The 24,673-nt window shown below is 39.3% G+C and overlaps 1 protein-coding gene across 4 annotated transcripts in view; it reads right to left on the reverse strand.

Moving 5' to 3' along the window:
* The window catches only part of kcnab2a (potassium voltage-gated channel subfamily A regulatory beta subunit 2a), an 86,909-nt gene that overhangs the window by 45,866 nt on the left and 16,370 nt on the right, over positions 1-24,673 (reverse strand). For 2 of the 4 annotated variants that reach the window (XM_032512497.1, XM_032512498.1), the window contains exons 2-3: positions 3,675-3,842; positions 1,173-1,214 (exon numbers count right to left, since the gene is read on the reverse strand). In XM_032512497.1, the coding sequence (XP_032368388.1) occupies positions 1,173-1,214; positions 3,675-3,751 (119 nt within the window). In that variant the 5' untranslated portion in view covers positions 3,752-3,842. The remainder of the gene's footprint in view (positions 1-1,172; positions 1,215-3,674; positions 3,843-24,673) is intronic. The other 2 variants (XM_032512500.1, XM_032512499.1) reach the window with 1 other exon arrangement.

The following is a 24,673-nucleotide window of genomic DNA, read 5'->3' on the forward strand; positions in this document are numbered from 1 at the left end:
AAGATAGGGGGCTTAATCGATCCTCCTCATGTAAGGAAGCAGCTAGTGGGACGGTTTGCACTTTAAAAGGACAGAATTGTGCAAGGCGCCAAGATAAAAATCCAATAAAGAGCTCATTACAAGCACATCCACATAGTCAGGGTTTTTATATCTAGATCAGCAGAGTAAGGTCTGATATCAGATCATACAACATGATCATACTCATAAGCAGCAGAAAGACTGACCATCTAAAGGGCACAGTAGAGGGAGTCCCAGCAATCCTTCTCTAAGAGAACATTGTCTCATCTCTGACAGTTAAGGTTGAACCCAGGTCAAAAAGGTGTATGGTTTAATATAGAAATGATGAATAAACAAAATGACTATCTGCTTAATCACGCCAAAGTAAAAGACAAAAAAGTGTCTACAAATCAGTCCTGTCAAGAGATTCTTAGTCTGCTGAAGTTTGACAAGAACGGGTGTCTCGAGTGTCACTGCTGGAAGAAAAAGTGAAAAAACGAAAAACGCAAAATTACAAAACTCAAACAGTTATTGCTGATTCAAAGGTTTTGTGAGCAACCATGAAACAAAATCCGTCAACCCCTGATCAGGTTTAAGCTGGATACTGCATTGCCAGCTAAATAGTAGATGGTAAGTGATATCCATACTGCAGAGGTTTACTAATGGATGTGTGGTTTTAAATGACAGAACAGCAAAGATTCTACAGCAAGGTTATTATAGTGAAATTAAAGAATGACCAAACACAAAATGTAATAAATACATAACGCGCACACACATATACACACAAACACAAACACACAGTACACACATACACATATAGTACATACATACATACACACACACATATATATACATACATACACACACGCACACACCACACACACACACACACACACACACACACACACACACACACACACACACCACACACACCAACACCCACACACACACCCACCCCACCACACACCACCACACCCACACACACACACACACACCCACACCCACACACACACACACCACAGACGACACACCCACCCCACATATTATCCACAAGTGACAAAAATCCATACTGTACACAACACATACATTCAAAAAACAACATACATAAAAGAAAATGCTTGACCTAAACCCTCCTTTGTGACAACAAATTGGCAGACTCAGAGACAAACAGGTACCTGTAGAACTGCAGCTGTCGTTTGGGGCTCCCATAACGAGCGCTGAAGACATCAGGGCAAAGGAGGAAAAAGGAAAGTTTTGATTAATATAAGCAGGAAAAGGAAGAAGTTAGTAGCGGGGGAAATTTGATAGAGACATTAAGGTGACAGAAGATGTTGACTAATAGCCAAAGACATAACAAAATGTAAAAAAGTAAAGAAGGAGGAAATAAAAAAAATCCTGCATTAGAAATGACACAGACATAGTGTATTAAATATAGCATTTACAAAGCAGTGTTTGTTCAAAATGTTCAACGGATTAAATGTGTATGTATTCTGAAATTGTCTGGGCAATATGATCCTAACACAGTAAACAAAAGTAGTTACCCTACCACATTACAGTTATGAGTGCATGTTTGAAGCCTAAATAAAAACAATCTTCCAGATGTTTGCACAAAAACTAAATTTTACAAGATCTGAAAATTACCAAAACTATTGTACAAACTTACATGTAAATTAAATCCAGTTACCTCATCTCAGAGTATCTTAACTAGATATGTTGTACTCAGATCAAACTATGAGGGGGGTAAATTGGATAAGAAACAATTTCAGATATGCTAAGATATTGTTACATTTTATATATACATGAGAAGATGTATTTTCCTTTGCTTGCCTGTAAGGTTCGGTAGAGACAAGTACAAACCAAACAGCACCACATTAGCAGTTCTGAAATCAAGTGTGTGACAACAACACAAGTTATTATCTTTGAGTTAATTGAGCACAAAAAATATGTTTCTGATCATTGTCTCTTAATCTACTTTAAACTTCTAAATAAAGCTCTTGTGTTTAGACCACAAATCACTCAGCTTGGCAAAGCCCTAGTTAAATCTGTCACCTGCACCTCTGAGGAATCTCTGGGTAGGCTACAGCATCCATTACTGCTTTGTTTTATATGGAGTGCTTCCCTCAATAAAACTTTAAAGTAAAGTGTAAACGTGTGTGCTAATGCAAAATACCAAGAGTCAAACATGACAACACATAAAACAGAATTGTAATATTCAATTTTCACATAAATATTTGACAGGGAGTCCATGTCCTGAGTTTTAACCAGGCATAATGGGGCTGCTATACTGTGTCCCACATGTTCCCAGTGAAGGCAAATCAAAATGTTACGTCAATATCCCATCCACATTTATTGTTATGTTACTCAAGTAAAAGTCAAGAGTCCAATAGCTTTCATAAAGTCTTGCAAAACCTAAAGCTAAAAGCCACTGCTGCCCTTCTGGCCATAATCGAGGCAATGTGAAACACGCCATGAAGCCACTTGAGAAGAAGAATGGAACAGATGATTTTTAAGGCAATGGGTCTCTGGCACCACATGGTGGCGAAACATCAGAGTGCAGGATTAGGTTGGGGGTCAGTAGTCTTTGTCCACGACGCTCCACTTCTGGTGTGGATCCGTTGCTGATCCGCTGCCTGTTTCACTCATTTAGTCCGGATAACCGTTGCATTGGACTTTCTTTGTGTTGGCATTTTAAACTCCAGTTGATTTATGAAGACTATGGTTAGCCTTTTCTCAGATCTCTGCAAGTCCAGACAGCTAGCTAGACTAAATGTCCAATCTGAGTATTCTGATGCACCACTAAAACAACTTTTGAACGTACACATGTTCCGCCAAAACAAGTTTCTTCCCAAGGCTATTTCGCAGAGGCGCCAGTGTTTAAAAATGCCAATAAACCAGAGAACGTGTTTTCTCCCATAACGGAATGCTGTGTGGACTTGCCAGACTCTCCTCCACAGTGCTGGAGGTAGGTCGGGCAATACGAGACTAGGGGGTCAGGCACCTAATGGTTAAACCCTTACAGAATAATTGAGTAACTATTAGTGATCATTAGAGTAACTATGAGACACTGAATACACCTAAATGTTTGTTTAGCAAAGTATGGAAACCACTTATTCTGATTTATTTTCTTCTATCGAAACAGTGTTGCACACCAGACAGCAACACACGTTATGGATTGCATTTACTAAGCAAGCAGTTTGTGGCAAAGTGCAGCAGCATGAGTATGAAAACGTAATAATGTATTTTTTGGGTTACTTTGCAGTGTAGGCAGATGTTGCCAATGATGGAATAGCAATAGCAATTTTTTCTGCAGGCGTTTCCGCCATTAAATAAGGCTTTCACCATCTGAAGGGACATGCATCTGCATTTCTTAAACAGCCAATAGGAAAGCCTACTCTCTAAAATGACCTGTGATTGGCCAAAGTCTTCCGTGACAGGCTAGATTTTCTAAAGCCTGAGAATAGAGTCAAGAGGAGATTCAGAAGTCTAGTTTTCTCTCAGGTCACTTAAATTATAATATCCTGAAAGGTCGTTATGGAATGTTTGCCCATTGAGGCAAAAAAACCTTCCTACCCCAGCTTTAATTAATACATCCTCAGTAACTGGAGTATGAGCATACATGCGTATGAATGAAAAGGGGCTGTGTCTGTGCACAGTCTAGTATACGCCCATAAACTCACCTGTAGATCATGCCCGGTGAGCCAGTCTGTCGGAGGGAGAGGCGAGCAGGGGAGTCTGTGGTAGATTCAGGATACATGGAGGCAGGAGGGAGGGGGTGTGGCCAGCCTGCCGGGGGTGGTGTTCTTTCACCGGGACCACAGGGTACAGTTTGTCACCAATCAGGGTCTCTGGAAAAGGAGAGAACGTATCTTTGTGTTAGTCAGTGGCAGGGTTTTTTGTTTCCACAACAATATAGCCATAGTGTTTTCTGACACACACAATAGTTGACCAGCCCTCTCAATTGTATTGTAAGAGATCATTTTAATTACAGTGATGGCTTGCATAGATGGGAGAAGACTGAGGCAAAAAGTAAGGCAGGTTTTGCCATGAGATTTCTCGCATTGTCTAAAATTTCCACCTTATTTGTTGGCTACAGTAACCAGTTTTACATGTTCAACCACTAACACTAAAAGACTGCCAATGAAAATATCGTGTGTATTTGACAATGATCAACTCGTCCCATTTCAGGTCAGAAGCATAAGTAGGTATTTAAATAATATCAGGGAGACTGGGCTGCACAACGACCCTGCCTGGAATGACATAACCAGCCGGGCCATCTAGTTGATCAATGGCCATTTGGTCTAAAGTAAGGTGGATCTCAAGTCTCAATGGTAGTGCAGGATGTAGGGGTGGTAAATTACAGGCAAAACCACAAAGTCCATCAGCTAACTCATAAGGGACTAGATTCAGATTTGCTTTAACATGATTTCAAATGTTGCAGCATGCCTGTTAGGCCTTTTGGCCTTCAAGGACTTAAAGTCAGCCAGGAGCCATTGTAAAAACAACCCTGTAATCTCTACTCCATTAAAAGCATAGTTTATTACACAAAAGCTTGAAGGGAGGTCTGGACTAAAATCCCCATTGGTTCCAATTCAAGGCAATCCTAACTTCTTACCAGGCGTGGTGGATGGTGGGTATAATACTTGGACATCTCGAGGGACAAAGAGGATGCGAGATTTGTTTCAGGGTGCATCCATGTTATCATTTGCACAACTTTGAGAAAAGTATGGTCTCCCCAGGCATGACTTTTTTAAATACCTGCAGATTCGGGACTTCATAAACAGGGTAACTACACTCAATATTGATGCAACTACATCTGCAGTTGAACAATTGCTACTCCTTGGCCCAGTTAAGGAAACCATTACTCACTTTTACAATGTCTTAAACCAGACTGATGTGATAAATGTACAGGATGTTATGCAAAAATGGCGAAATGAACTTGGTATAGATATTGATGGGGATAAATGGACTAAGATATGGACTCAAACTAAGAAAATATCTGTGTGTAACCGTGCCAGATTGCTGCAATTACATTACCCAAACCGTTTACAAATCTCTCCTAACAAAAGCCATAAAATGAATTCCCAACTCTCACCTGCGTGTTTAAAATGTAAAATCTCAGTGGTACTCATTGTGTCTGGTCTTCTCCTAAAATGTAATCATACTGGCTGGATGTTTTACAAGATCTGGAAAATATTTTTGGTGTTATGTTGCACATGGACCCTCTTTTCTTAATCCTAGGTTACCCCAGTCAAGAGACTATTGTGGATGCTAACGTTCCCAGACTGTACAGTATCCTCACATATGCAGCAAAGAAGAACATCTTTCTGTCTTGGATAAGTGACAAAGCCCCTACTAAATCAAACTGGCATAAGATAGTTATGGAATGTTTTCCTCTTGAGTACCTGACGTGTCTGCTTCACTCTTTAGAGGGACAGTTTATGAACATTTGGGCTCAATATCTTAACTTTTCCAACACCACAGTGGCTTCAATGCTTTCGAGTGTTGTCCTTGGCTAGCCTCTGCCTCTTTCCTTATGTCCTACTCATAACAATGGACGTGTAACCTGGTCATTTTGAACTTCTAGAACTGAGAACTGGGGTGTATATATACATGTAAATGTTTTAATTAATTTCTTATTCTTTTATTCATTTCCTATTCATTGTTGTACTGGTTGGGTGCACGTGAAATGTAAAGGTGCATAGACCAATGTTGTACTGAGCGTTGTTGTTATCTTATTGTTGTGTTTATATTAATATGCAAAAACGTTCAATATAAATATTTTTTTTAAAGAAGAAAAAAAAAAAAGTTGTAGCATGGAAGATTACCAAAAGGTGATCCAATAAGTGTACCACTTGTAAGACCATGGCACTTTTTTTTGGGTCTCTGTTTACTTGTAATTTTGGAAGTAAAACAGGAACTTGAGAATTAGAGTCAGGAAGAGAGGGGTAAGTAAATTCGTTTGACATTGTATCACCTTTTCAAAAGATTGCCACATGCCTCCACCACTAGATGGAGTCATGTCCTTACTCTGCGGACATGAGCTGAATAAATAAATGACACCAATGTAACCTCTGTAGTTTCGCACAGCTGTGAGTTAAAGATTTTAACATATTTGCAGTAAAGGCTTGGTATACCAGACTGGAATACAACTACGTATTAAGAGAGAAGGATAATCGCATCACAACACAGAAAAACACTCTGGTCCTTGGGTAAAACACAGCTCAAAGCCAGACAGACAACACGCAGCCCCCATATATTAAGATCTTGATTCTACTTTATTATCCTGGTGTACTGTACATATGTGTGTTCACATCACAACAGCAAACCGTGGCTGATCCACTGCTAAGAGACTTAATTCTATTAATAATTCAAAGTGTCTGGCCACTGCTGTAAAGAGGGCTATAGAAAGAGAGCTGGGCATCAATGAGGGCTGGGTGGGTCGTTACTTAGGTTTAAAGATTAGACACATTTTGAATACCTCATCAGAACATATCAAGTCAAGGTAATGTCCTGAGAGGGAGGGGAGTGGCACTGCTGATATTTTAGCCCAGTTTACTCGAGTGGATAAAATCAAATGAGGAGAGCCGCAGAGAGAGTGGCATCTATGTCACCCTGACAAAGCCTTGAGCTGAGCAGCACATGCTACCCTATTTCACCAGTGGCTGCACTCACATGAGTCATGGCTTGTAACTGACATCATAATGACAACATGAAGGTGACTTTCTCTTCCCATCAATTTCCCAGACGTAAAATAAAGTACCCCATGTTGCCAAGGACTTATTTAACGCTCCCTGCCCATTCATTTTAATTATGACGCAATGAGACACCGGTCAGAACTGCTATTAGGTTATGATGGCATGACCCTGATGGGTAAAAAGATCTGGTAAATCCTCTTGGATTATCTGTCATTGATGCGGATCAAAGGATACAGTGGGTTGAGTTGGGGGGGCTATGAAATCACTTCAAGTAGTAGGGTATATTGTAAGGATTTTCTGCCTTCCTCTGGGAATAACTTAAACTATCCAATAAGTTAATCACATACACAACCACTGCCTTTTCATAATTGCTGGCAACAGCACTAGTTACAATATAAAACAGATATTAGTTTATTTTAAAATATGATATTAGTCTAAGCAGCAAGGGCATGGTACCGATCCAAATAAAAGATGCCGATATTATCAAGCCAGACACAATCACACCAACACAATAAGAACATACTCAAACACATGCATAGTTGTGTTGTAGTTAAAGTTGCATTTGGGTCCATTTGTACTGTAGTTTTGCTCAGTTACACAAATGTCATGCAAACTATGTCATATTTAGTAAACAACAATGATTGGTCAACACCTAAACTTTAACATTAAGCTATTACCAGCCCCATTACAACACAAAACTAAAACGCTACAGTGGAGTTTCTTGAAGTGAACAGTGGAGTGGAACCTGACCTGTATAAATAACCAAATTAGGAAAACAACCACATAGGGTCAGTGCCTACTTTTGCCATCTCTACAGTTTAATGTAGTAGGTTATCAGCTGTTTTAGTGTTTAGATACTGTACAAAACATGTTGCGATTGCATCTTATGACTGACTGTGGCACATTGCAGAGCACTGCACCAGTCCCTCACAGAGACGATGCCTGTAGTGAGCTGCAGTTGGAGAGGATGCTGCTGCTGCAAACTGCAGCAATGCGGTACGCTACAGGCTCGTCCTGGCTCAAGTTGGAGGGCTCAGATTTACTGCACTAGGTGCACTTTGCAGATTAAAACTGCAGAGAGACAAAGAGATAGACACACAAAGCACAAAGAAAATTGCAGAGTGATAGGAGTCAATATTGGAGTACAACCGTCCTGTTTCTTGTCTTAGGTTAACTTATACACTCAACAAAAAAAAAGGTATAACTATGCTTGCTGTGAAATAACACTGTCATCTGCTCCCGTTAACATTTCTTCTTTATTGCATTAAGTAAAGTACAATGTTTTGAGCCCAAATTGTCTCTGTCAAATACAGAGCATCAGTGTCATCTGATGAGCCTTCAAAATGTACATCACCGGTACCCTGCAGCAGGTAGCAACCCGCCCACACCCACGCAGCCGCTTGCCTTTATTTAAGTAACGTCATTGTTTATTTGAACATGGCCTGAAACATCAAGAGTTGTGTGTTTTCAAAGTGTGTAAAATATAATTTCAAAATGTCTTACTGCAATACAGCACACAGGAATGAGCACTATTTTATCAGACTAAATAAAAATAAACCCTTATAGCATGAAGGTTAATATTTCTAATCAGCTTATATTATTTAACACTGATCAGAATCATTGCATCATCATTAGTAGTATTGTGTACTTATTTGTTACCTTTACACATCCCAAAAATACATTCCAAGTCATTACATATGATTTTTGACAGTTAATTGAAACCTTTTGCTAATTTACTGCAGTTTTTAGTAATGATCTCAATAGTGGCCAACGTTGTATCCAATGTCTTGTTCAATACAGATTGTAGTCTCAATAAGTTTATTTTTAGGATTCTAATCTCATGTTTGTTGTCATATATTTGGGTAAAAAAAATTATAAACCTCAAGGACTTTTTAAATTTTCAAATATGGACATCAGTATCCGATTTAAAAACGGACTATAATAGAAACTACAGATGTATTACATTACAGCCGGAGAGGGGTGGTAGTCAAAGAAGAAAGATTGGGTAGAATCAGGGAGATGTTGCCACATTGTACCTGATAAACTCAAGCCATCAAAAAGACATGCAGCTCTTTAAACCCTGTTAAGCTTCTCTCATACACCCCAATCTCTTCCAAACAGAATGCAAAATTGAGTCACAAAAGGCTGCTCTTCACTCTTTCCATCTATAAATCCACCTACACCCAACCTAAGTGAATTCCCTCTTGAGACAGGGCTTACGTGAGCGAGGCAAGCAGGCAGGCAGTGCTGGCCTGGAAAGCACAGCACGGTGTTGTGTAGTATGTTGGCAGCTGCGGAAAACACACAGACCCGAGCAGATGGCTGCAGAAGAGGGAGACAGGCTAACAGACGAGAACTGCCGGGGATATCCTACATGGGAGATCAGTTAGGCAGAGAGAAGTAAAACCAACCTTGTTCTCCGTCAGGCTACAAAGAAGATTCAGACGGAATCACCTCTTCTTTTTTAGTGACATCTATCCAAGGATGAAAGTCAAAACCATGTAAAGATGTGATCCCTCTTGTAGCATCTTCTTTACTCTCAGACAATTTGTGGTTTCATAAATGGTCTCCTCTCTGTTAAGCTGTGGAGGGCCCTTGATTACAGAGACAATGCAGGTCACTGGCTGCCAACAGAGAAAAACCTAGCAGCAATTTGCATAAATAGCCTATTTATACAGCAAACTTCTGATAAAAATCCTCCTCCAGCTGCAGCTGTTTTACACACAGAGGTTCATCATGTTATGATAAACTTTTAACAATGCCCACCATTAGCTGCTGTGACTGAGCCTAGAGGTCAGCTGCATAGGTCTAATTTTTTTTATTTTTAGCAATGGTCACGTAACAATGCCGTGGCCAGTCAGGTGCCGCCTCTTGTACAATTTATGCAGCTTCTCTTTTAAAAATAAATTAGTAACATACATTTTAAAACTGTTCCATGACTGTCCAGAAACCTTACCTAAAAAACTAAGGCAAAAATATAACAAAGCTTTTTACTTTTTCCAAAGCTTTTGTGTATAAATAAGCCATGAGGTAACCCTATGAAGTGTAGTGCATATCTCCCATTAGCTGGTTATTATACAGTACAAGATGTAGGGTCCCAGGTTGCCTGTATTACTGACAGCATAAAGATGAATCTGCGTCTATATGTCCTTGCTTAACATTTGCTCCTCGTTAAAATACGGTGCCTCAGAAGCTCCAACAGAAATACCATCCATTATTATGAAAAGATTGAGTAACATATAACAAGCCAACTTGTCCTGTGAAGCTAAAATGTAGCTTTTGCTTGCACTGCAGGGAAAGAACATGCTGCAGTGAACCAGGCGCACCGAGTGGCACACTGCAGTGGAAATATATAACCATCTTCCTCTTGTTCTGGATCCATCCCTGCTCTCCCTCTGCACACCAAAGACAAATAAAGACAATGACAACTAGGGCTTTCATGAAGTGTTTCTGTCTCATGCCGGCTTCTCAACCCTGCACCCGGCAAAGGGTTTTTGAACTGAAAGCGTTGAAATAGACTGGACAACGACTGAGGAGCTTTAGTCTGAATCATGTTAGACTGGCCATTTTTTACCATGTACTCTCTTTATAGTTATCACGATATCAACTGGCGCAATAAACACCATAAACATTGTGAAAAGCTGTGACATATCGCCAAAAGCACTCAGCTATTTCAGTCAGTTAATAGAAAATTTCAGTGGAAAATAAATATCTTTTTTAAGTAGTGATGGTATCAATTTTATTTCTTTTAAATTCAATAAGCCATTTGTAGTATTTTAGCAGAATACTGAAAGCAGCAGAAAGGCAGAACTGAGTACACTTCAAAATCTGTTTATCGCAAGTAATATTGTTATCGCAATATTCAATAACATTATCGCATTTGCATATTTTCCTCATGTCGCGCAGCCCTAATGTGCTCTGACTTATATTAAAGTAGATAGTAGGTAGTGCTTTCAGACCACTCTCCACACACTTTAAAAGCACCACTATCTTCAAATGAACTGTGTCCTTGTCTTTCTGTCAGATTTTCATGCCCGTTTAAATAACTGTAAGCACCCATTCAGAAATGTAAGATTATCAATACATTTTACTTTGTTTTCTACACGCATGCCATTTCCTTGCGGTACTACTTTCTCTAAGTTTTACATCCCAGATTCCTGTCACTGTGCATAGCTTCCCCCGTTTGTTCATCCTTGTTCAAGTACTACATATGAGCATGAGCAGGCTGCGCGTAAAGCACAATATTTAGTTAAACATTAAGTTGTGCATAGATGAGAACAAAGCATTGTTGATACCAGTAGTTTAATACTGCACAACACATACATTTACTTTTTCAACAACAAACTTAATGGACCAGTTGCAGTGCCCAAGCACGAGTGCTGCGAAATAATCGTTAGCCCTTCCAAAAACCACTCTTACCTCTTCTTCATTACCCTGAAGTCAACGAGCACAAGCGGATATTCTACAGGAACAGTGTTAAAGTGCCACTGTAACTCAAAATGTGTAAGTTTGTCATACTTAACTTACATAACTTAACTTACTTTTTAACACTAATAACGTTACAGCCGGGAAAACATTGTTGCCTCCGCTAATTAAGTAATCTGATCGGCAGTTTCATACATCCGTGTTTCATTCTGCAGCAGTGCAATGCCGTGAGCCCATGAACGGGGGGTGTCAGTGGTTAGCTCACATGTTATGACAGTAGGACAGTTGAATGTCGGTTATCTAAACCGCTAAAGTCAGTTGAACAGGTGAAGTGTTGGTAGACACCTGTGTTTTCCATCAGATAAGAAGATACATCTAACTAAAATCTTGTGAAATCAGATTGACTAGAATGAAAAAATGATTGGTTATCAGTGCTTACATTTACTTCACGTCTGTTCAAGGTGGAACTTTCAACTCTAAAATAATGCTGGATAGTTTAATGAATAGTAATGTGTCATATTTTAATTGTGATATGTTGTGAGTAAAATGTACAAACAACTTAACCAGTAACATTTCTCTGTCAGGTAAATGTAGCAGCACTGAAGCCACAGGCAGCAATACCAGAGGCCAAAGCAATCGGACTTGTAAGTTCTGCACTAGTTTATACAATTAACCTGATCATTTAAATAGATTAATAATTCCCAAGGTTTTTGATGCATCTTCCTTATTTCTTCACATATACAACCCCTTGATACCTACTATTCAAATTTACAGCCAAACAGGGTTCAATATTCTCCTTCAGGGTACTACCATAACACTCTGACGGATGCGGTTTCGAACTTAAGGAAAAAAAAGAAAGTATGGTCCAGACTTCCTATTGAAATATGGTGCAAATGCAGTAAGTGGCCGGCGGCTCTTAGAACAGACTCTGAGTGGCCCCAAGAGAAGCAGCCTGCGGCGAGTAACAATCAACACACACTTTCTGAGGAGTAGGAGTGGAAAGGATAATAAAAACACATTGCTGGAGAATAAGGAATGGGGAAAGAAAGAGGAGGAGGAGAGAGTAGAAGAGAAAACTGCAATTGAGCAGACCTGGGGAAAAAGCTGGTCCAGGGAGACCCCGTTCTGCAGAACAGCAGTGCTTTGCATCATTCCTAACACTGTGCTCTCTCTCTCTCTCTCTCCATCTCAGACCTTCACTTCTCTCTTCCCACGTCTTGTGGTAATGCTTGACACTTGTCTGGTCACATTTCCTTCAATCTTGTTTTGGAAGTAATTATCATTATGGATCATAAAGGAGAGCAAGCTAATTATAAGATATGTAATAAATATACAGTGTGTATAATAATGTACACAATGTTCCATTTCATTGATAATATTTTGTATTTAATAAAAAGTAATCTGCAATTTTTAGAACGTTTAGAAAATATAACCCTACTTGAGGCTAAATCTTGTCCTGCTACTTCACTTTTGGCTCTGCTCTCATCTAGTATTCCCATCCAACCAGCCAAATGTTATAGTAACCCAATGACTATTTCAACTTTAAGAATCTGGTCTCAATTTAGACTTGCTTTTGGACTCAGAGAACAGAATAACCACAGCCCTTTCCACAACAACTCCCCACCCCCACTGGCACTGACATGGCCTTCTCCTTGTGGCAGAGGTCGGGCCTTGTTAAACTGAAGGATTTCTATATTGAGAATGTGTTCTGCAGCTTCAGTGACATCTGTGAAAAATTTTACCTGCCAAAATTGCATCTACTTCGATACTTCTTGGTGCGTAACGTTGCTAAGCTTAAAAGTCCATTCTACCCCAATGTCCCTGCTAATTCAGTATTTGACTCGATTTTGGACATTTCCACAAATCAAAAAGGCCTCATCTCAAAAATGTACACCTTGCTTTCTCAACTCACAAAGTCGACTTTTGCCAAAATGATAGGAGATTGGGAATATGAACTTGGCAGAGTTATAGATTCTGGAGAGACCTCTATAGATTTTTGGAGAGATGCATTAGCCAGAGTAAATGAGAGCATTTCTTGCCACAGACTCAATCTGATACCATTTAAGGTTGTACATCGCATATATCTCACTAACTCCAAACTTTCCAAAATATATCCCAATATGACTGATAAATGTAACAGGTGCCACATGTCACCAGCTAACATGGCACGTATGTTTTGGGCTTATCTTCATCTTCAGGGTTATTGGACAGCTATTTTTAACCTCCTGTCTAGGGCCGTGAACACTGTGTTGACTCCATGTGCAGACACTCGTATTTTCAGAGTATTGACAGGCCATCGATTGCTTGGGAACAAAATAAGGGATGCTATTGCCTTTGCATCCTTATTAGCACATAGAAGAATATTGTTGGAGTGGAAGTCACCATTTGCCCACAAAGCTTCTTTATGGCTTAAAGACTTCATGATGTTCTTTTCTCTTGAGAAAATTAAATTTAGCATGAGGGGGTCGGCGGGAAAATTTGAATCTGTTTGGGGTCCCATGGTTAAGTACATTTCTAAGTTAAGGTCACTAAAGGAAGAAGGACATGAGCACCGTGTGCACCATTGAGTCGGAATGAAAGAAGAAAATAAACCCTTATGTTTGTACTAGTATTTCCTGTGTAAATCAATAAAAAAATATATTTAAAAATCTATAACCCTACGACTAGATGCACTATTAAAAGACCAGCTTAGCTTGCTGAGTTTTGCCACTGACAGCATGTTAGACCACTCTTAATATGAAATATTAAACAAGCTCCTTTCTTCTCTTTTCAATGGTTTCTTGTTTAAACCTGGGGCAAGTTCACTACAATAACAGGAAGAAACAATGCTGTCAGCCTTCTACAGATACTTTAAAAACATTCAGCTTGAATTTGACACCAACAAATTACTAACAATGAGTTATTAAACAGGAGTTCTGCGTTTGTCTTCCTGTAAAAGAAATTTAGCCAGGACAAACGGCTATTTTTGCTATACAACAACTGGCCCCAAAACATCCTAAGTATTACACACTGGTTGCTTAGATCAGACTACATGTTTTGTACATATCTTGGACACATTAAAAAGGGAAAAAAACATATGTACAATCACAGCTCCCACCTGAGGTAATGGTGGTGTTCCTCCAAAATCCCCTTACTTCCTCTGTCCACTGTACTACAGTGTCCCATACATAGGCTTTAATGTACAACAATATTTAACTGAGGCATTGTGACAAACTAGCAAATTACACATCCAGTATAACCACCCACTCACCAACAGTCCTCACTCACACAGTCTTTGCTACTTTGCCCAGTCAATGTGGAAATGTTGACAAGGATGACCAATGCACTCTCTGCATTGTCTGTTTGCATTAGTGTCTGCAGTGCACTTTATCAACTAAATAAATGCCCGCATATAATCAAAAAACTAAACTGTAAAGAAAGAATTAATAATGTAAAAGTTTAAATGCACTTAACAGCACTTAACTGCACATAGCTGCATTTTCTTTTTTCTAAGGGAGAAGAAATATTTGTAAAGTAAACTTGCATGAATAAAAATTAAATAGATGATGATCAGGATGATTAGGAACAAATGTTAGGGTAGCAGCATCTCATACCTTCTGCAAACTGAAAGTCCTACCCCAGGGCTCCAGACTACATTTTGTGACCATCTTTTTATAAACAGTGCAATGTGTGGCGCAGGTCGCATGTGTGACCTGCAAATATGACTTTTTTTTGGGAGCGAGTCTGCCAGAGTTGACCAAGGTGTGTAAGAAGGGGGGAGGAGGAGTGATTAGTCAACTGCGAGGGTAACGTCATCTTACTCGTGTGTTTTGCTTTTTGTGGCATTACAATCACCACCCGTAAAAGTCATCCATGGCAAAACATGCACATGCTGTTGCACAGCGCCGTTGTTACCATGTTTCTGTGAAAATCACAATGTCGCAGTCCACAATCCATTATGAGTGGTGATCAGTTTATCCACTTTGTTTGCTAAAGGCCGTACATTGGTAAGGAAAATGCTGCGTAGTTGATAGCCAATAAGGTGTAAGCCTAACATAAGCCCTCCTCTTTGTTCACGGTCTCGGCTCCACCTGCGCGTTGTTGTCCGCATTTTTACTCTGTAATGTCTCAGTCTTAGACACTTGGGTGAAAGAGGTAGAGATGTGACAGCAGAAAGACCACTTCTATAAAAACAATACATAATGGCTGCTTTGCCTGGCCATCAGCAAACCGCAAAATACTTTAATGTTGAATTTAAATACACAGTTGGTGATCAAATGTATAACTATTTACCTCGTCAAAACAAATAGTGATTGTGTGTCTTGAGTGTCGTGAGCTCCTCTCTCTCTGGCTCACTCATCACTCTCTGGCTCACTCATCACTCTCTGGCTCACTCATCATTCACTTTATCCCACACTGGGTGTTAGATACTTAGATACTCCCTTTTCCGTGGAAGTTTCACCTTTGGTATGATTGCTATTTCAGTGTTAACAAAAAAGAGAGGAGGGAGAGCCAGTATTAGGCAGATGCAGTAATGCAGTACACTAACAGTAATAATACTTTGTTTGCATTTCTGAATATGCCCATGTTAAGCACAATTCAATTAAAATGGGACTAAACTGAAATAAAACAGCACATTGTAATTTCTGCATTTAAAGCATAAATCAGTAATACAAATAAAATGGGGAAAATGTGAAAAAAAGCCTTATTTTTATTCAGGGGTTCAGTAAAAAAAAAGTTAGTCTGGAGCCCGATACCCTATTATGTACAGCACAAATATTTTCACAACACAAAAAAACTATTGGGTACCATTTCCTACTTTGAGACTTTGGAGGGAGGGAGAGGGGTAGACTTGAGTGGTTCAGGGACTGTCTATCACTCAGGGCTCACGTTCACTGTGTAAGTTCAGTGAATGAATCACTGGATCACTCACTCAGTGAATGAGTGTACTCCTGTGAACGAATCACTCAAAACTGAAATCGCAACTGAATCTGACCGAGAAATGAACAGATTGTTTCAGGAAGTGAATCGGTTCAGTTATTTCACCCAATGAATCGTTCTGGAACAACTCAAGACTACAATTTAGAAGATGTATCTTGTCTCATAGTGCCATTGCTTTAAAAATCTTGTTTAGTTGTAGGATATAACTTGGGACTTGGCACAACGTTTGGCAGATAAAAACAATGACACTACTATAAGTCCATCTGGGCGCCATGCTGTGTCTTTGAAATAATAAAACCCTAAAGATTTGTGGTGTACAGCCATATCTGCCTGTCTGACATGGTACTTGTAGTTCACACAGGCTTTAAATGCCAGCTGAGGGAGGTTTGCAGACTTTACTGTGGTTATCAGCTGTGAGACTGACAGGCTGCAGCATTACGTCCTCTTTTAGCCATCATTGGAACACCAGGATCACATGCAAACGACAGAGAAAATCCTCCTGTATATTTGAATTAAGTGCGCATATGTGTGCAGATCTGACTCACTCATGGATGACTTGGCAGGGTCACTTTCGACACATACCACCTCAGGACACTTCTGCAGCTGCTCTTTTATAACAAAGCACTGCTCCTTATAGTTGCTCCAGAGTGGAAACATCATTCACTTATCTTTGTGAGCCTAGCATTTGTACTCCAGAGGGTACTGCAACTAATTGCTTAATAAATTTACTCGACATGTAGCATGACTCAAAAGGCCTATTATAAACACAAAACTCCTGTATCTCAAACAGCTGGTTATTGGCTTGTTTTTATGTGTGTTATGGAGGCAAAGAATTGCCTTCAAACTGAATCCCAGTACAGACACAGGAGCTGCAGTGCAGCCAGTACATAAAATACATTGAGTCTTCCGTCGAGAATGTAGAACAAACTTAATGGCTAAATGCAAGTGCCCAAACAATGGCTAGTGTATAGATCCATCTAAGCATGCTTTAACATAGTAGCTATTTGAGTTTCTATAGGAAGACAGGATGACTGACATCAATAGTCCATCTCCCTCTTTCTTTTTCTGCACAAACATAAACACATTACATCAGATGCTCAATGTTTTTTTTTTGCCTCCAACATCTCCTTCCAGGCAGCTAACCCTAACCTCAACCCTAAACATAATCATTGCCGTGCTGCCTGGAAGGACGTTGGGGGCAAAAAACACCAAACACCACATCAGGCTACCTACAGAAACCCATAGGGCTTCCCCAGTCAAACATAAAAATAGCGTTAGGTTTCCTGAGGCATAAAGGGTTAACGTAACGCTGTTTATTCATGGCTGTTGGCCTGCCTGTAGTCTGTGTCACAGACAATCATTGTGGAAGTTCAAGTGTTTGTTCACCAACTGATTTGTGTCCCTGAAGCAACAACAGCTACGCTCTAAGAAGAGAGGGCTTCTATGTGTATTAAGGTAATAGCACTTGTTTTCATCCTGTGTGTCAGTGCAATGTGTCCAGGTGCCATCTGTACTGTTACATTAACCTTGGTAAACCATGAGGCTAACAGCGGGCAACGTGTAGAACTGTGAAATACTGCTCGCGGCAGTGCTGTAGCATCCAACGTGTACATTTGCCTGAGGTCAGTGGTTACTATTCTATTATTGTTATATCTTCTCAGCCACGCAAGTCTAGATCTTTTCTGTGTATGAGAGGTTGTGTTCTCCTTCTACAATATACTGACCAATAAAGCCACTGGAAATCATCAGAACAGAAACTTAACATGTTGACTGAAACTTGATTTTTTTTTTTAGTTTTTATTCATTAAGTGAAATTTTAGAGCTGATGCCATTAGTCAGTTATATTATCAGTTAGTAAATCACCAGAAAATGAACTGAAGACAGTTCCTCAATTAAGCATTAAAGTATTTTTTCAAGTAAATTCCAAACTGTTGCTGGTTCTAATTCCTCAAATGCGGAGGTTCTTCTCCATTTCATATCACTACCTTTGAGTTATTGGACTGTTAAAGACTAGATAAGCAGTTTTCAGACATGGCTTTAGACTCTGGAAACTTGTGAAGGGTAATCACAAGTTGCAACCTCAGTTTTTTAAGATATATTTATTGATTTACAATGAGTAAAACTATCAAGGATGAAGGAACATGATACAACAGTGTATTTCTTTTAAGGGACAAAAGGTTGTTGTCTTTACATGTAGTAGTTTGATGCCTGTATATTAATGTAGCTACAAGATCAAGGCTTACGCCAAAAAAAAAAACACTGGCAGGTGATGCTGCGGAGCTATATATTTTCATTAAGTGTATAGATAAGTGTTTTGGTGTCTCCTCTATTTCTTTCACAAGCCGCAAAGCAAGGTAGGTAATCAAACACAGGGAGGCCACAGCGGCGACAGATACTTTACAAAATAAAACTTATTTCAAAATAAAACACCCGGATTCATGGTGACTTAACTTCTCACCTGTCTAGAGCGAGACAAGCAATCAGGCAGACACAAGCAGTTTGGAGCGGCCTGGCTGGAGGTGGTGGGGGTTGTTGTTGGATGACTATCAAACACATACAAGGAGCAAGAGAGAGAGAGAGAGCGAGAGAGCGAGCGAGAAAGAGAGAGACGTGTTGTAGAGTGGAGAGGAGCAAGATTGCTTTGTGATTGGCCCGGAGAAATGCACATCTGGTGTGAATAGCCAGGCACCCAATCGGGCACAAATGTACGCTTCGCTGCACTTTGCGGGCTATGTGTTCAGACGTTAGGCTACCTTAATTTCATTCAGGTTAAAAATAGTCCTGAACGAGGGAGAGAAATGCTGTCTATTGTGAACTCTTTCCATCTTTAGCCATCACAATATCTGTATCTCTGTTTCTGACTTTCCAGTAGACTGTCTCTCTGCCTCCTACAGTATGCCTACAGTGTCCCTAAACCTGTATGATCACACTGCTGGACTCATAATGTGGTCAAAAAACAACATGTCTCGAGAGTTGCCGTTCCTTAAAATTTGTCTGACGATTTGGGCGTGGGCCTAAAGCAAAAGAAGGTACTGAATCTTGTTATCTCTCCAGTTATGCATTTTCATTGGAATCTTTGTGTAAATCACCAGTCTTCACATCAAAATGTTTGTTTTTTTCCAGTTTTGCGCCACCCGCATGATAGAAACATCATCAACACGCCCACTCACTTGCTGTGAATTGTCCGGCTGGGCTCAATTGGATTTTAGAGACTTTGAAGTGAGCTGAACATTGTTTAGGGTGCAGTGGCCCAAGCCTACGCAAGAAAGCACAAGGCAGACAGCCGCGGTAGTACTGCTTTTTCCCCTTCACAATTAAACATTCAATTTCAAATTCCAAGGTTTTTATTTATTTCTTTTACAATAAAAATATACATTCAAATTAAAAAAAATTCGTTGAGAACCCTACAGTATTAGTACAATTACATTGCAAATAAAAAAAGAACTTGCATTAGTTTTTGGTTCTCATTGGGGTAGGAAAAAAAAAAATGGATACAGCATACTATTATGATATTTTCAGTGGCAATACTGTATTGATACACAGGCGCCAAGTATGGATCTATTATTATATGTGTTGGTCAGTTTGTCTGCTTGACAATCCCATTTTGCAGCAATAAAATTGAAGTGATATGAACAAACAGAGAAATGTATCTTTTTAGATAAAACAGATGTTGACAAAGTTTCCTTTTGGGGACACCATTTGAAATTGGGAAAAATTAGAAGTTGGGAAAAAAGGTTATAATTACAATATATTGCAGAATATTGCAATATGTTTAAAATCGCAATAAAATCGTATCGTGGCATAAATATCGTGATGATATATTGGGAGGCGTCTGGTGATTCCTACCCCTAGTTCTTATGTTCTAAATGTGGGTTGGATCGCATTTTCACCTGAAGTCAACCAAACTCTAGGCACTTGGAAGCAAACCAGGACACAAGTTTTCAGATCACCACCAGAGTTCAAATGAGCTTTCACACCATCCCAAACCAAACAGACTATCCGACCAAATGCGCCAGGTGTGAAAGCACCCTAATTTGTGCACATCACACTAAACTGAACTGACTTAGCCCAAGGTGCATCATGTTAGCATTAAATAACCAAAATCAACATTAGCAAGTTTTGGGGGCAGATCAATGATTAGTATGCTAAACGGGCAATTCGCTGCTGGAGCTTTACTAATGAAGCAGTCAAGATTCAGCACAAAAGCGTGCTCAAGCTTCAGACACATTTATTCTAATCAATCTCAAGTATCTTAAGCAAATACAGACATGACCCCAATAACTCAGCCTTCAAACAGCAGGATGTCTCATAAGTCAGAGACACACGCCAAGAACAATTCGTTATTCACATGTTGTAATTCAAAGTCTGTTTAATTTTGTTTTTCAATCATGTCTGCACTTACAAATCACCTGTCACCCACACATTACTTAAACCGAAACCTTGAAAAAATTAACATGGCACCATAAATCATGATGGATGCACTAAATGTGAGTAGAATCAGGGATCAGCAGAGAAACATCTAGGGGGAAAAACAGCCCCACTGTACGTCAACACTGACCTGTATGGTCTAAAAGTAGCTTGTACTTGTGAAAATGTGCACTATGCGGTTTGTGTTCAGTAGTACTGAGAAGGCGTCTACATGCAGACAGTAACTCACTCTACTTTACTTGCATGTAATAGATTTTTATTGCTTTAGCGGAGGCAGGCCTCCTCCGAAATCAGAAGACGCCAATACACCTTTATATAATAAAACCTTTAGAGGAGAAGAGCAGAGGCACTGTTTAACATAGCCAGGGCTTGAAATACCACAAAGCTATGCATGCTAGTGCACGTACACTTTGAGCTGTGCACATAATTCTGAGCTCCAAATGCATGGCATGGTGTGTAGGGATGTCACAGTGAGGACCTTTTCCAACTGGTTAATGAACTTGTGACACCGGTGTTGACGATTACACCGCAAACGTACCACAGCTGTGCTTCTTTCTGACTCGCCGGTCAAACTTTTGCTGAGCCGGGAGGAGGCAGAAGTGCCTCGAAGCACTTCCATCTTGGCTTCTGCGTCCATGTTAACTATAAATAACATGTTAAGCAATTGGGCTGCTCAGACCATGGTGGTGCGGTTCTCCGCGGGTGGCTCGCGTTCAGTTTTGTTTGGTCTGTTTTTTCTGCCGCGAGTGAATCTGGAAAGAAAACACACTGATAATAGGGCTGCCCAATTAATCTAATCGCCATTTTGATTGTCACTGCGATTACATAACTGTAAAAATTGTGCGATTTAAGTTAAAACAAGAAAAAAAAGAAAAAGCAAAACGACTGTGGTCAAGCAATGGAATTTGTGTATGTCCACGTACCACCGCATTGTGTAACACCACACGTGTAACACAGACTACCGCAACAACCAGTGTACATACCTTGGTACAGAAAATATGTTGGGCTGCTAACCCTGAGGCATTGACCGTGAGGTTATGTAATGTTGGGTAAAAACCATTGCAATTCTTTCATTTTTTTTAATGCAGAGGACACACTTTGCATTGAATGGTTTAGAAAATAAATACAAAAGACCCTGAGTATAAAATGGACTTTGCAGGTAGCAAAGTTGTTCTTATGCAATTATATTTTTGTTATTGAATTATCTGAAGATCAATTTGCTATCGTATTTGCTAAAATAACAAGTCACAACTCTTCTGCAATATACAATACTATATTCACATTTTTGGTAACCTTGCCTTTATCAGGGTGGAAGAATTATTCCATTGTAAATTGCAATTGAAAATATTGCTATACTATTATAAATTAATGTTTTAGTAGTTTACAATACAAAATAACTATAATTAAATAATATAATTAAATATCAATCTATGATAGAATTTGGTCAGATCTAAGTTACTAACTGTGACCCTGTTACCACAATATGACTACAGCAATATACCCAGGATATTGATATTGATATTAAAACCAGTCAGGTGACAAACGTTTATCTTCCAATACATCTTTCCATGCTCTGAGACCATTTGCGAGATTGAGATGAGAACACTCAGCGGCAGACATGTCAAAGCAAAAACCCATTTTAATAACACTGAAGGCTGAAGTTAAGCTCTTTATTAGCCAACCAACACATTGTCCAGCATTGTGTGAGAATATGTCTGGGGTAGTTTCTCCATTAAAGTGATTTATTAAGTTCTAAGGACATACAATAGGCTACCTACCAAAGAGAAGGGCATGGTTTGGTCAGGACAGGCCAGCTGCTAATGCATCATGTATCTAACGTCATTACGCATTCAAAACATCTTAAAACAAACTTAATGGACTGTGTATAACTGTGTATTCAAACTCTACTATGGCCACGAAAAGCAGCCTGTATGTATTTTTTATTTTTTTTCAAAGAAGCGGACTGAGCTCTCTTCTGTCAGATTTCTAGCTCTCTCACCCAAGCTTTTCACACGGGAAGAGACTGTTGGTAGAAAACAACAGCGCTGTGCAACAGCATGTGCATGTCTCTCTCTGGTTGACTTTTATACATGATAAAAAGTGAGACACCACTCCCCGACCCTCCCCCCCCCCTCACACACATTGACCAACTCTGGCAGACTTGCTCTGTCCTCATCTTCAACCTGAATAAAAGAAAAAAAGTCGTCAAATTTGCAGGTCGCACATGTGCGGGTGTAAAAAACACTCTGCTCTCTCGCCCCTATGAGGGTGAGCAACTGAAACAGTGACAGGATGTCATCACTCAGGCCAACCAAATAAACAACAGCGCGAGTACAGCAGTTTGTCAGACAGAGTGACACACAGTGGCGAAAGCCTCTGCGGCTGATTTACCATGAAAACCCCATAAAATATGACAGCTACAGTAGCTGGGAAAATAGTGTTATGGGCACTGAATTTGCTGATTATCAAAACCAGATAAAAATACATGCCACATTTTGCAATGTGATCAGAGATGCACATTGCAAAATGTGTTATGTATTTCGAATTGTTCATTAGCTCTGTGCGATATCTGTAAAGCTGAACAAACTCACAGTACTAAAAGATTTTATTCTGATCCAAAGACTATAAATCCTAGTGGAAATATTGTGCATGAGAAAGAAGAAAATGTTAGTTTTTCTTTAAAACCATATGAAAAAAATTAGCTTGAGTATTGTCAATCTTATTATTTTACACATGCATTAATACACTTTCCGGGTAAAAAGAAGAAAGTGGCTGGTAAAAAAAAATAGTTGGTGGCTGGTAGATTTTGTAGTCCACCAGCTACATTGGCCGCTGCATTCTGTATTAAAGAAAGATCTTTAGTCTCCTAGGATGGCATTTCACATCTAATGGGAATGACCAATTTACAGTACAAGCCAGAGTCAATCTTAGTAATCACACAAGGATGATCCACCACAACTGGAACTAAGCTTCAGCTGTGTGTCTCAACTGAGAGGTTTCTATTGACGACACAGTCATAGCTGCAGGGCTTGAAATCGAAAAAACATTCAGTAAATGTCCTACTGTGAATTTTCCAACAGGTTTAACGTCTCCCCAGACTTGTTTTGAAATAACGGTGCTGTTTACTTAGAAGTTTATAACCAATATATTTTACAACAATCAAAGTAATGAGCTTAAAACATGATATTTTATAATTCATTCACTTGACAACTACCCGTCTAAAAAAACAACGCAGTTATAAAAGAATAAGAACCTCCTTAGGAAATAAATGTATCATCCAAAAACTCATCTAATGTGTTGTAGCAGCCTGGTAACATAAATAAACTTTGCAACAGTCATCACATCTTGATTTAAGAATTGCTAAATCCTGATTGAAGATAGCTTTTAAGGAAATATGGGAACTAAGGAGGAGGATAACACTTCTGCTACACAAATGTATAATAAAATAATAAATTCACTCAGTGTGTGTGAGTGTGTATGTGTGTGTGTGTGTATGTGCGTGTTGCCCCTTGGGAGCTCCAAAACAGGGCTAATGAAGCTAGGCAGGCCGCTAAATCTCTACAGCAGAATGATTGCTGAGCTCAGTTTAGGAAATCCCCCACTGGTGCATCCAGCAGACCAAGCTGTAAAAACTAAAGAGGGTCAGGACCTACATTAGTGACAAGGCTGAGGGCAAAATCACACACAAAACCGATAAACGTCCACCTTAACCAACATAGTCTATTACTGGCTGCATAATGACTTGCACCTTGCTATGCGCTACGTGAATAACTCATCCAAAGTGACTTTTTATGCTTCAAGTCAACAACAATTAGTCAATTAATCTTTAAAAAAATAATTCAACATTGTTAGTAATGGATTAATAATGTGTCATCTTTTAAGCAAAAATGTCAAAACTTCACTGGTTTCACGATCTCAAACAAATATTTGCAGGTTTGCAGTCTTCAATGAGAGAAATACATTGTACGTGAAGAAGAAGTTTGCAACAAAATAGTAATTTCTTAACAACAACAACAACAACTGAGCCAGAAAAGCACAATGTCACAATATGATAATAATCAAAAAAAAAACAGACATTTCTAGTTTCATATGATATCTTTAATATTTATAAATGGCCAGATCAAGGCATTAGATATATTGGGATACTGTTTCCATCTAACCTGTCAGATTTTATGAAAGTAAATATAAAGCCATCACTTGAAAAATTT

This window comes from Etheostoma spectabile, chromosome 4, assembly GCF_008692095.1.
Source record: "Etheostoma spectabile isolate EspeVRDwgs_2016 chromosome 4, UIUC_Espe_1.0, whole genome shotgun sequence".
NCBI lineage: Eukaryota > Metazoa > Chordata > Actinopteri > Perciformes > Percidae > Etheostoma > Etheostoma spectabile.